General features: G+C 32.7%; 1 protein-coding gene across 1 annotated transcript in view; it reads right to left on the bottom strand.

Annotated features, from left to right (window-relative positions):
- Nucleotides 1–11,677, bottom strand: part of LOC129218923 (guanylate cyclase soluble subunit beta-1-like) — a 60,087-nt gene extending 48,410 nt beyond the window's left edge. The window contains exon 1 of the mRNA XM_054853243.1: nt 11,563–11,677. Within this exon, the coding sequence (XP_054709218.1) occupies nt 11,563–11,677 (115 nt within the window). The remainder of the gene's footprint in view (nt 1–11,562) is intronic.
- Between the last annotated feature and the right edge of the window lie 2,592 nt (nt 11,678–14,269).

Below are 14,269 nucleotides of genomic sequence, written 5' to 3'. Positions count from 1 at the left end.
AATGGGACCAATGAAAAAAAAATCTGCTTCCTTCGTGAATGACATTAACTTTTCTGCCACATGAATCGATATGCTGTAATGAGTATTCTCGGTAAAATTCATAACCATTTAAGTTGTACTACAAGTGAATTAAAAATGTCTGGTGTTCTTCTTCCTGACTTAATTATTGGATATATTCCTAGTTTTTTTAGCACGCACAACATTTTTTTTGTTTCAGTTCAATAAAAATTTTCCTTGTCAGAAGCTAAATAGTTAGCATTTCTAAATATAGTCAAAGTCCTATAATAATTTTTCTCTTCAGTAATCAATGTGAGGAGATCTGAATTTATCTTAACAAGGACACATAAAAAGCTTTGAGTCCGTTTTGAATAAAATTTAAGATGTTGTTTGTGTTTTATTTCGACGATAATCGGGCAGGGCAGCAAAACTTCAAAGTAAATGGTTATCCGCATGAACTTTCTGAGAATACTCCGTGGGCATTTCTGGCAATTTTTAAACTTAAGATGTAACAAAAACATCTTGTGTACGGAAGAAAATATCCCTAGATACACCTATGGTGAACATTAAGTTTAAAGCATAAAACCAAAAATGCAATTTTATGGTTGTTTGAAAACCGATAATGGTGAAAAAACAGTTATGCTCTGGCACGGTTTCGATCCCACAACCCATTGCGATGGGACCTTGTGTTCTGACAAGGAGACGACACGACCGTGGGGTCGGAGATTTGCGTCGATTTATTTTGTGGTGAAAGAGGACCCCTAGTACCTTACGTGGTTAAAGTAATACGACGCAATACTCAGAAAATTATGAGAAAAATCGATTTAAAGTCGCCATGGAGTCTCCTAGGCACGTTATGAATTTAAAATGTCAGTCTCTTGACGAGCCGCCGCTAGCCTAGTGGGTTAAGGCGCGATCTTGTGCTGCAGAGATAGCACGATCGAATCCCATTCTGGACTTTTCTCTTCTCTCTCTCTCTTTTTTTTTTGCTTTTACAAGAATTAGTGGTAAAGCTTTTCACCCCTATATTACTTTCTGAAATTTATTTTTTCCAAAGATCGCAAACTTTTTCATTTACTGAAAAACATTCTTGCTCGTTACTATGTATGTTTTGTTTTTGCCTAGTAAAGCTTTTTCACCAGAGGTTCCCTTACGATTATAATAAACATCTGCGCATTAGACTGCGCAACGCTGTGAGAATGGAATGCAGTTAATTTTCGTGGGGAACGTGAACCTACGTGTCTATTCCATTAAACGCAAAGTTATCGTACAATCAAAATTAAAAATGTTGGCTGAAGAAGCTGTTGGCTGCTATAATTTGGTTCTCTCTCTTTTCTGATTATGATGACTGCACTGATGTGTTTTAGTAGACCTGATGGTTTTTTTTTTCTTTCAAGAGTTAGGCACAGTTTATGCTTAAGTGATAAGACATACTTCAGACTTTAATTATTTAACAAAACAAAATATAAATTTATAATGTTACTATTACTATCTTCAAGTTCAGAAAATGATTATCTTATGTGTTTTTTTGATGAATGAGACTAAAATAAATAAGATACCAAAAATTTTGATTGATAAATGCTTATACTTTTGTGTTTGGTTAAAAGTCAACCTTCTTTTTTTTTTCTTAATAAGGCAATATGCTACTCCATAAAATATGTAAACGTTTTGAGTACTGTGTTTTATGTCTAAATTAAGAAAACAAAATGATTGTTCGTAACTTAAAAACACCCGTATATTTATTTCAGTTTTCACTGCCACACTTTGCCCCAAGTAGTTGTTACAAGCAGCCCATGCCGTGGTTGAAAGTGACACAGCAGTTTTCATAGAATACTTGACTTTTCTAATAGGCTGGTACCTAATATTACTTAAAAATTTAAAACCTGAATAATTACTTAATCACACAAAATTGTTGAGTTTTTGTTGAACAAATGTCACATCCAGCTCCAGCCTCATTTACATAATCAACGTCAAAAGTTCCTTCCAAAAAAAATTGTAAAAAGCAAACCCGCCTTTTGTTTCAGGGTTTTTTATAAGCTTTAAAGTTCTTATTCGGAGACAATGCACATTTTTTTCTACCAGTACCAGTTAGAAATACCTGTTAGCTATACCAGTTAGAAATAACTTACACTGTTAAAAAAAACCTGAAAGTTCAGGTAGTTTTCTGACTGATTTTAACAGAATATTTCCGTAATGCTTCAAAACGTATTTTTTCCTTACATTAACAGAAATATCACGAAAGGAAGTAACGAAAACAGAATTTTTCCATTTCTAGGGTTGCCGCTGTGCTGTACTTTGTTAGTATTCTGATTAGCCTTCAAATTATGATAAACATCGCTTTTTGATAGTGCTTATTAAATCGCACTGTTACATTTTGTTAATTAAAAGCTTATTTAGAATAATAACTCAGATGTCGTAGACACAATAGATAGCTTGCTATTTCATGTCTGGAAAGTAATATACTCGTATGTCGAAATTGTTTTTACGCCTTTGGGCTTTGTAAGTTTGGAAAAATATTTGCGCCATTTTCAGACAGGCAGCTGTGTTTTAATCGCCTTGGTGATTTGATGTGGGTTTTACTGAGTCAGTATTAGAATATTATTTTGCTTAATACTTCGAACAATTTTATTCGTTAGTCATATTATGTGTTCTAGCGGTGAGAATAGTTTTAGGATCTCGTGTTATCCATTTAAAATAAAGGCTATTGAATTACTTGTGTCCAGATGCAATGGAGACACTTAAATTTAGCACCGCTGGTCACATGTAAGTATTGTTGATTATCTTTGTACATGTTAATATACAAATGTTTTAAGTGATAAGGATAAGGTGTCCAGATGCAATGGAGACACTTAAATTTAGCACCGCTGGTCACATGTAAGTATTGTTGATTATCTTTGTACATGTTAATATACAAATGTATTTTTCTTGTTAATATGCATTTGATAGAATTCCGATGGTAGCTGATTTAGAATTTATAGAACTATTATAAAAGTACTGTTTTTCCTCTAACGCGTTGTATTCTTGAAAGTCATTAAAACGTTAAATGGCCAACATTTCGTATCAACCGGAGATTATCGTTGTGTGCGAGCAAGACAGAAAAAAACACTCAGTTTTTTTTTTTTTTTTTTGACAGATTGAAAGTAAACATTTTGAATCTCTAAATAAAAGTATTTCTTGCTGTTTTTTTTTTGCGAAAAGGCATAGCAGATTGTTGATCTTTGAAAATACACTTACAATTTTGACAAGAATAAGTTTTCTTGACTACTTAGAAATCTGGAAACATTCATTACTTCTTTCGGGATTTCATTTATAATAAAAAATATAAATTATTTAATTTATTTCCTTAGGATCTCATCCAAGTACTTATTTGAGATTATTGCAAGTTTCTTGTAAAAACATTTCAAGTAAAACGAACTGATTGATATGTTTAGCCTAAGTATAATGCTTATGCACTAAAAATCTATGTTGCTATTCCAATGAGTGAAAAATGCGGAAATCACCGGGGGGGGGGGGTATACATCATCTGAGCAAAAAGTTCTTCACGTGTATGTCAATGATTCTGTTCCTAAACACAGTAAATTGGTATGCGGTACTCTCCATCAGGTATATTATTTCATGATAAAGTCAACCGGTTTTTAATGGTATTTTATTTGACTCATTCTGCAAATAAAAATATTATATTTTTCATGTATGCTTTTCCATGCCACGCCAAAATATGTACGAGGGGATTTCGAAGGAAATATCGAACAGTGTCAGCATCAAAAATTGGTGTTATACTCAAATCCACTAATTTCCTTGTTGGTACTTTTCGATTATTTTTATTCATCTGAAGGTGCGAATTTCGAGATAGATGCTTGAAAGGTAAGTTATCAAGCAAAAATTTCACATAAAATATATTTGAGTAATAAATACAAATTAAAAAAATAATAGTTTTTGAATAGCTAACTATTTTTCTATAATATATCATTTTAAACATAGGATAGAAAAAAGAAGAATGAAATTTCAGTAAAATATGTGAAAATGAGAAACGAAAAAATAGCGCAACGAAAAATCAAGAACCGAAAGTTCTGTAAAGACACAGAAAATTTAAAAACGGAAAAATAGATCAACGGAAAGAAGAGAAATGGAATTTTCGTTAAATCACGGAAAATTTATAAAAGGAAGAACAGAACTAAACGGAGAAATGAGAAATGGATCTTCTGTTAAGTCACGGAAAATAATTTAACGGAAACGTAATATTTACGGCAACTTTGCTGCCGGTACTTTATCCGTTATTTTCAGGAAATTTTTTTAACAGTGTACTTTATGCTTATCGTCACATCAGAGAAACAGTAAGCTATCTTACAACATTAAGACAGTTGCTGATACCCTACTGTTGCCCTGAGGCGACAATATTCTGAATCAAAAGTTCTTCCCAATATGGTTTTTTTTTCAAAGCAAATCCACCTTTTTAGTTAAGGACATATTAAAGCTTCTCCGTAAGAGTCAACGTTACGGTTTTTTAAACTGTTAAAATATAAAAATATAAATAACTACCTTAAAAAAAAGGAATTCAGTCAAATGCTTTTCATATATGTGTTACGTCGAAAATTCTTTGCCGTATAGTCTGCTTAAAGCAAATTTACTTTATGTCTCAATATTTAATTTTTTTTTTCAACCTTTTTCTTTGTTTCTAACGATATTTTAACATAACAATAATCCATCATTCAGCTATGAAATTTAACAGATTAGTAGCATTTTAAAGTACTTCTAATTTAATTTAATTTATTTTTAGTGTAAATTTAGTACAGAAGAGAGAAGGGTATTATGGACTATCGGATATTTAAAACACCGAGACGAAATACGCTACCCAAGCACTTCTTTTTTCTTTCTTCCGACTGTTCTACACGCAAGTTTAAATCTATTGTTAAAATGTTCGATGCTTCCCTTCACCCTAATGACTTGTCCCAGATAAGACTAACTGCCTTCACATCGTTTTTAATTCACCCATATCAAAAATAACCTTCGTGGAATCATAAAATAACCGGGTATATATTCTGTTTTACTTATGATCGTTTCAATCCAACAAGCTTACCTTATTTATTTAATTCTATACAGTGATTAAAAGCTCAGAACGAAGTGCGGAGTAGCAATATTATACATTTTTGCTGAGTGTAAAACATTTCAAACCCTTTCAAATGCTTGTTTTAAAGAAATCGAAACATTTAAAGTCCAAACAATGTTCCATTATTCTTGTGCAGACGTTTGAGAATTTATGACAAGATATCACTTTAAGATGGAAAGTTGTTTTCGATATTTTAGAGAAGAGGAGAATTCGAGAAAGATAAACAAAATGCTTCATACTTTCATCATCTTTAGCTGCTGACTTTTCAGAAACAAACTCGGGAGCTATTTAGAATTTCAAAAAAAACATAAGTTTCTTGCGCAGCAGCTGATGTTTTAGTTACTTGAACGCTTTTTGACACACGTGTTAGGGAAAAAAAGCCAGTACTATTTTTTTTAGAAGAATATTATTAAATATAAAATAGATTCAATGTAAATACATTTGAATATACTTTTTTTTGGTACGAATCATAAATTGCTTGCTCTTATTCAAAAGTCTTACATATTACTAGATTGAGTTTTCAAATACTGTTAGGCGAAAAAGTGACTCTTGAATGACCTTTTTATTCCCCCCCCCCCCTATGAGAATTTGATATTATTTATTGTTTTCACTTTATTGTGCCTATCGTTCTTGCTTTTTGTTCACTTTGTGATTGGTGGATAGCGAGTCATGTGACCCACTGTCATAATTAGAAAACATATTTTCAGAGGGCTTTACTAGAACTTCTGCGAACGACTTTTATCGCTTGAGACGAATGACATTCATTAAAGGTAAAATTTTAAAGAATAAACCGTATCGCTGGTAATAAATTATCGTCTGGATTTTGCACATGTGAAAATAGTGTTAATTTAAATTACTTTATCTTTTTCCTTTTTCTCTTGTGGCAGTTTCTCTCGAATTGAATATCCTTTGTACTTGCTATTAATTCTGTCTTTTTTTCGAATTTTATAACATTACACGCTTAATTAAGGTAACTTGAATTTCTTTGCAATACCTAACTTAAATTATCTTCAACCACAGAAATTTTAATGAATTCATTTTGAGTATATTTTTCATTTTCCTTTCATCTTCTTTAAAATGAGTATTTTTTTTTTTTTTTTTTTGCTTTATTTTTATTGTTAAAACTTTTTAACGACATAGCTTGTTTAATACTACAACTGCGTACAAATTTCTGTTGCGCATATTATCAATATTTTTTTTTTATAATTGCTTTATGTGTTAAAAATTTTACGACTTATGAGTGTTGGTCTAGCATAATGTTTAATGTGAGTGAAGAATTCGAGAAGAAGAACCAAAGTTCAATCAAAACCATGAACTTTAGAAGCAGAGAGTAATTAGCTGAAAATGATAGAAGTACAAAAACAGAAAAAAAAAGTTTCCAGAAATTAATAAAGAAAAAAAAGAAAAAAAAAGCCTCAACAAACCTCAGCTCTAAACCTGGCTGGAATTCTAATTGCAAAATCTTTTAATTTGCATTTACTTCTTTTAATTGAAACAAGTTAGTTTTTCCTATCGCTTTATCCTACAGTATTTATACCGTTCCACTTTTACAGAATAAAACATTTTAACTTCTGAAATATTTTATTTTTTGCTGTAAGGAATAAGTACAAAGCATTTGGGCATAACCATTCAGAAAAAAAAAAAAAAAAAAACATAACAATGATCTAGTGAGGAAAACAAAGATCATTAGACGATGTTTAGCTTTTTTTTTGTTTGACCAACCCTCCTTTCTGTCATCACCAACATAACGTTTTGGCTCAAGAAAAAATTTTGAGAGTTTGCTGAATGATAAAAAATGTTTTTAATCCCCTTAAACAAAGTATGAAGTCGAAATATGGCATAAAATGTACTTGATTGAAGCAAATAATTTACATTTTCTCATAGAAGATATATTCAGTATTTATTTTAAAACTGGCAATAATTTATAAAATGTTGATAGCTTAGAATAAAATCTTGACTTGTATTCGATTGAATGAAACATCAGTGAGAAAAGTTAGCGGAGTTGGGAAGATTTGTATTTGAAACTTTTTATTCCAAGTGCGGAGAAAGTTCGAGTATATGCTTAAAAAACGTAGTAATTTTTCGAATTAAATTCCAGTAGCTGAAAGAAATGAAAACATGAGATTTTTTTATAGATTAATCAATGTTTATTCTTTTGCTCAAGTTTAGAGGGGCATTCTACAGTTTTTGGCTGTGAAATGCCTCATACAGAATCCTAAAAGCGATATAGTTATGTTTCACTAAAATATAAATGAGATTAAAAAATAATAGGAAACTTCAATGCATGTACAGGCGTCTCTCGTATAACACGGTACTTTTACAACACGGTTTCGATATTACACAGTGCGGAGCTTGAATTTAATACTTCATGGTTTTGATATAACACGAAAGTTATGCCTAAAAAAGATGGAGTTTCATTTTTGTTTAATACATCCTATTAATGTTAGATACAATTCTAAAAGTTTTTACTTTGTTTTTATGAAACTTGGTTTTGATATAACATGGTACGCATACCTTAATTCACATTATTTCTAAGTCTCGTATAACACAGTTTCGATGTAACACGATGCATATTGATATGGTTTTTACTATGTACGTGCTTAATTAGTGTAAAAAAATAAGTTAAAGTTATTTAAAAAAAAGTCTCGTGTAACACGGTTTCAACACTACGCGGAAAGAATTAACCGTGTTATACGAGGGACGCCTGTATTTTTAGTTTAAAAGTTTAGTTTTTTATATTTCGAAAATTTACCTTACATATGGGATATTATGCAGCCAAATACTGTGGAATGATCTTACAATTAGACATTGATCTTTTTATTAATGAAGTTAGATTAATCAGAAGCAATATAAAATATATTTAAAAAATGATCAAGAAATAGTAAACATACAACTTTTGTAAAAAAATAATATTTAGCAAAACAAAAAAAGTTTGAAATTTTTCCATTGGTAACGTAGCTTATTGTTTAAAGAAACCGTACTAAATTGTTCCAAAGATTATGACATTACAAATCAGCCACAATATCTCCATTTGTTGCTCTGCGGTAAAATAAGATTTACGACACCTGCTCAAATCTTTCTAAAGCTGGATTCCGTGGATTTTGTTTTAGAAAGCACTAAATATGTTCTATGGAAGTTAAGATTTTAAAACTTATCCCAAGAAGAAAATCCTCTTTTGCCTAAGACCCAGGGATTTTACTTGAATCTCAGATTAACAATAGAAGTTAGGATATAAACTGTTCTTTTAGGCTTAGATATGTTTTTGTGAAAAATAGAAGACCCCGATGTTTCATCCGTTTTTCTTATAAATGCAACTCTTATAGACGAAGTATTTCTTTGTATTATTTATTCGAAAATTTATTCGAAAAGTGTAACACACACTGTTAACAATTCAGGAAACTTTTATGGTAAATATTACTGTAAAGTGTTGTGTTTACAGTACAGAAACAAATGACAGTGAATTGTAAATAAAAAAAAATCCGATTGCAGCGCTAATTGGTACACCCCGTGACTTACAGTGCGAAGCAGATAACACCTTTTTTCCCCTTACTCGATGTGTCGCAACTGGTATGGTGGTCAGTGAAGTCGCCTGCGAAGCCAATACGAAGTCCCGATATCGAGCCTGCTGTTCCCGTGTTACTTTTTTAACTATCTATTATTCTACTGTAAAATTTTGCAGTAAAATATTATTTTACGAAAAACGTTATTGGCAACATTGATGCCAATAACTTTTACAGTAAAATTTGAGGAATGTTTTTAACAGTGCAGTATTGCTATCAAACTATATATACAGGCTGGTCCTAAACTATGTGTCAAGAATAAAAAGGTAGGTAGTACACATCAAGACGAAGAATAGTCAGTATGAAACCAAGGGTGCCAAACGTTTTCCGAAAAGAATTAGGGACCATCAAAGTTTAGAATCCCAAAATTCAAATGATGATAAAAAACAGAAAAAAAGGTAAATTCGATTGCGGTTTTCGCTAAAATAATTCTTCATATTAGTATTTTGGTTAAAATAAATTTGAAAGACAGAGTTAAAACAAATGCCGAGAGAGGGCGCTTTAGACTTTGAAAACTATATAAAGTAATTTTTGTTACTATTTTTGAAACTCCGATGAATGTTTCTGTAAGTTTAGCTTCTAACTAAAATTTTGATACCAAAATTACAATCATTTGCCTAAAAAAGTCAGTATGCAAGAGGTTCAAATTTGAAACTCTCAGAGTTCTCTTGAACCCAGACAGAACTCGTTGCAATAGACTGTCATCTTCCCTCCGAGCCACAGGACTGGTTGGGTAGTACCTATCCCAATGTAACAGTACCAAGGAAATGGACAACGATGACTGGACACTGGCATCTCACTAGAGAAGAGACATACCCGCTGTTACGGGTCTCTGGTTTCCCGACAATAGTCCCCATCCGGGAACTAATGTAGCCTCGTCCGATTACGACTCAGATGATATTTATGACCAGGAGTCAACGTACCGGACCGACCTGAAGCCGAATATGTGTGCGGTAATGAAACTTTAAAGCGGCAGCATGTGAAGCAGTATCAATCAAAAGAAACTGATAAACACAAAGACAAACAAAAACAAAACTTTATTAGCAATTTACAACAAATGCTTAAAAGTGCCCCCACCAACAGTAATACAACATTCACAGCGGCGACGCATGGATCGGCGTAAATCAGAAAAGACATCTGGCATGTCGATCACATGTCCAGCAGCAACGGATAAACGGGCAAGAAGGTCCTCTGCAGATGTAACGGGACTCTCGTACACCAAGCTTTTAATGTGGCTCCAAAATAAAAAAATATAAACATCTTAAGTCAGGAGAACGTGGTGGCCAGGGAACTGGCCCACCCCGTCCAATCCAATTCTGGCCGTAGACAGTATCCAGGCGAATCCTGACATTTCTGGAGAAATGAGCTGGATCTACATCGTGCTAAAACCACATTCGGCTGCGCACAGATGGAGGAACATCGACCAGAAGTTCAGGTAAGACTTCCTGTAAGAAGATGTTGTAGGTGCGGGCAGTTAAACGACTAGGTAGAATGTACGGACCTACTAAGTTATTGTGCATAATGCCTGCCCATACATTAATTAAAAACCTTTCTTGATAGGCGTGTGTTATTGTACCATGTGGGTTACCATGAGCCCACAGGTGAGAATTATGCATGTTAAACATACCCGACCGCGTAAAGGTAGCTTCATCAGTAACTATTACATCTGCAGGGAAGGTTTGATTTGCTGCAGTCTGCTGTAAGTACCAAGTAGCAAAGTTAAGACGACGTGGATAATCATCAGGGGTTATTGCTTGCACTCTCTGTAAATGATACGGATGCATTCTGTCTTCATGTAAAGTCCTTAAAACACTTTGATGGCTCACACCCAACGCACGACCGACAGCTCTCGAAGATGTTGAAGGATTATTATCAACTGCGTTCAGTATCCTTTGTTCCAATGAAGGAGTTCCTGCGGTATCTTCCAATGCCAGTTCCACGCCTTGAAGCATAAAACGTTCCACTCGTGCGTAACTCCCTGTGAATGCGTTCGAATGTTCGACGATCCACGTGATTTCTACCCGGAAATCTATCCCTGTACATTCTTTCAGCAGCTGCACCATTTCCTAGTGAAGTTCCATACATTAAATGCATATCTGCTAGCTCCGCATTGGTAAAACGATCAATGCTGCTCGAGATCCGTGCGGTAAATGATGAATCCACCTAATGAAGCACTTTTATACACCGCAGTAATCAGCGCTCCCTACCGGCTGAATTTTTAGATGGGGCGCCATCTACAACATACAACAACTACATGAGCTTGGATGGGTGCAGTTCTAAACATGGATAAGACAGGCATTTTTATCGATTTATTACTTTGTGATTTTAATTGAAAGTGAGGGATTATTCCTATGGTAATCGATTGATTTAATTATTTTTTCTTCCGTTTTTAACCTCTTGTATACTGACTTTTTTTAGGCAAATGATTGTAATTTTGGTATCAAAATTTAAGTTAGAAGCTAAACTTACGGAAACATTCATCGGAGTTTCAAAAATAGTAACAAAAATTACTTTGTATTGTTTCAAAGTCTAAAGCGCCCTCTGTCGGCATTTGTTGCACTTTGTCTTTCGAATTTATTTTAAAGAAAATACTAATATGAAGAATTATTTAAGCGAAAACCGCAATCGAATTTACCCTTTTTTCTGTTTTTTTTTTATCATCATTTTAACTTTGGGACTCTAAACTTTGATGGTCCCTAGTTCCTTCGGAAGACGTTTGGCACCCTTGGTTTCATATTCACTATTCTTCGTCTTGATTTGTACTACTTACCTTTTCATTTTTGACATGTAGTTTAGGACCACCCTGTATATTGTTTCTTATGTATGACTTCAATAAAAATTCATTTATTTTTTACAAAACATATACATTTTTGCAAAGAATTAAAAATTAATGCGTCTTACCAAGACATTTTTCAGCAGCAAAAACAATGTGGTAAGTAATTTCATCTTCATAGATAAGACGAACTAAGAATTGGCCCTCCATTGTAATCGCCGCTTCTTCTCTGTAAATACACATGTCTAACTAAACATGCTGAACAGAACCATGTTTATCGATCAATAAGTTAATAGATACAATAAAAGATAGAAAGGAAAATGCTGAACATTTCCAGATTGAAAATTAATATTAAATTCTTAGAAAATTATTTAACAATCTATTATATAAATTAGAGATACGGAAAAATAGGCGTTCTTTTAGTAAGTAAATTTTATTTCAACTTTCACTTTTTACTTAGACCCCTATGCGTAATGGATTTAAAATATCTATTACGTAGTACTATCGTAATCTTCTTTCTTGGTAACTAAATTAAAATTCCTGCTTTTAGTGTGTATATTTTTAATGCAATTGATACGGTTACGTTTTTCATAAATGTTTACATGATAATATACTAATGATATCATTTCTGAAGTTTCTAAAAAGGCTACATCAAATTCGGATGCTTGAATTGCGTTTAGTATAAGGACAACAACAAAAGGAGAAATTATGTGAAATGTTGTAATTTTATTTTGAAAAATGTGGACATAGGCGTTTTCGACGTACGACATGTCAATCCGTTGACTGAAATGTCTGCGAGTCCCCTCTCTTGTAATAATCGATTTTTTTGATAGATCATTCCGTATTCATTCATTATATATATATATATATATATATATATATATATATATATATATATATATATATATATATATTAGGGTGTAGGTGGTCCTTATTTTTGAAGTTGTTGATATTTTATGCGACGCCCCTTCTCCATTATACAAATAAATGATCCTTGCAAAATTTTAAGTTAATCCATGAATATTAACACGTGCCCCTAGGGCCCTCTTTTTTGAGTTTTGAAGAAAAAATTGCGGATTTTCTCATTTTTATGTAAAAATATTCTTACGTTTCATATTTACAGTAATTTTGAACCTCAATATATGCTGCTACTTCCAGACTGACCATTATCTCACTTTCATTCTATAAAATTTTACATGTTACTGAGGGTACATGTACACCAATGGCCTTGGGTCAGATATAATGCTCTTCTGAGCTCGTTCCAAACTAAGCGGCTAGGGAACATTTCTTTCCACCAAGATGGACACAAGGGATTCTAAAGTTCATTAGTAAATGGCCTAGGCCGTTAATGAATGATCTTTGACAACAACAAATTGCCTCCTCCTGGCTTTGGGGCTGTTGATTTACAAAATTTCCTGTGTATGTAATAGGTGTGGCAAATAGCGTCACTAGGTTTCAATGTTACAAATATAAGAAATGACAATTATAGTTTTAATTTTCTGTTCTTTAGTTATAAATATACTTAAATGTTTATGCAATTTTTAATTTTTAAAATATAAATTTTAAAAAATCCTCGATTACTCTAACATAAAAATATACTATATTTTGCATAGCTAAAATATAAATTTTAAAAAATTTCGGATCAGAATAACGTAAAAATCTATACTTTAAATTAATTTTCTTCCATTTCAATACACAATCCTTATACTATATAGTATCTATCCTAACCTACTGAACCTTTTTTCTACATCTGGTCTACCACAACGCAAAAAAGCTTGACAATTATTGATATCTTCTCGCCTTTCATCACTGATCAGACAAATACTATATTGGGGGTAAAGTTGAAAGATCATTTGTTAACAGTCTATGTAGATGCAGTAAATTTAAATCCAAATGACCTTGTGATCAATCATACATCCCTTAAGAGAGCAAGGGAAAATTTTCGAGAGAGATTTCATGTATTTAAATTCAGATTTTGTAGTTATTCACTGGGATAAAAAGCTACATCAAGATGTAACTGCAAAAGGAATGCCGATAGGCTTACCATGGCAGCTTCAGGTCCAAATGTTGAATAGCTACTCAGAATTCTTGAGATATTTCTTCAGTTGTATATGATATCTTAGATGATTGCTCTTTATTGCTAACTGTTCAAGCTGTAGTGTTTGATACAATGGCTTGCAATACCGGCCGCATAAATGGTGCATGCATTTTTTTAGAGCAAAATCTGAATGGCGGTATATTACATTTGGATTGCCATCATCATGCACTTGAAATCGTACTGCAGAGTGTACCTCTAAAAACGTTCTTGCCTTTCTTAGTTCTAGACCCGATATTCCATTATTAAGCATTTTGTGGAGAGATCTTCACCATTCAGAACTTATAACATTTCAATCAAGTACACAGACCACTTAAATTCTTAAAGACGAAGTTGATGATATATTATTGTTCGTAAGAAGTGGATACTGAGAAGGAACTTTCCCTTTAAGAGAATTCTCTTAACTTGTAATAATATTTCCTGGTGAAGACCCTCGCAGAGGGATATGCTTTCAGCACCCGGGAGCTTATTCTTGAGCCAGATGGGTGGCAAAAGGAATTTATTACTTGAATATTCATATATTTAGGAAACAATTTAATTGACCTTACATGAGGAGAAAACCTTTAAATGCTGTTTTACAGTTAAATGCTGTATGAAGATATAGTTTTTCGCAGCAACCCAATCGAGGCTCCTTTAAATAATATAATTTGCCAAAAATACTAGCAGCGTACAAAATGATAACAAACATGCAGTAGAAGCAGCGATTGGAAAATTCATAAATTACTTGTGGTATTTAGAGG

Source organism: Uloborus diversus, chromosome 3 (genome assembly GCF_026930045.1).
Source record: "Uloborus diversus isolate 005 chromosome 3, Udiv.v.3.1, whole genome shotgun sequence".
NCBI classification, from domain to species: domain Eukaryota; kingdom Metazoa; phylum Arthropoda; class Arachnida; order Araneae; family Uloboridae; genus Uloborus; species Uloborus diversus.
Note: the sequence above shows the minus strand (reverse complement) of the source record. Positions and strands in the feature narration are given on the sequence as shown.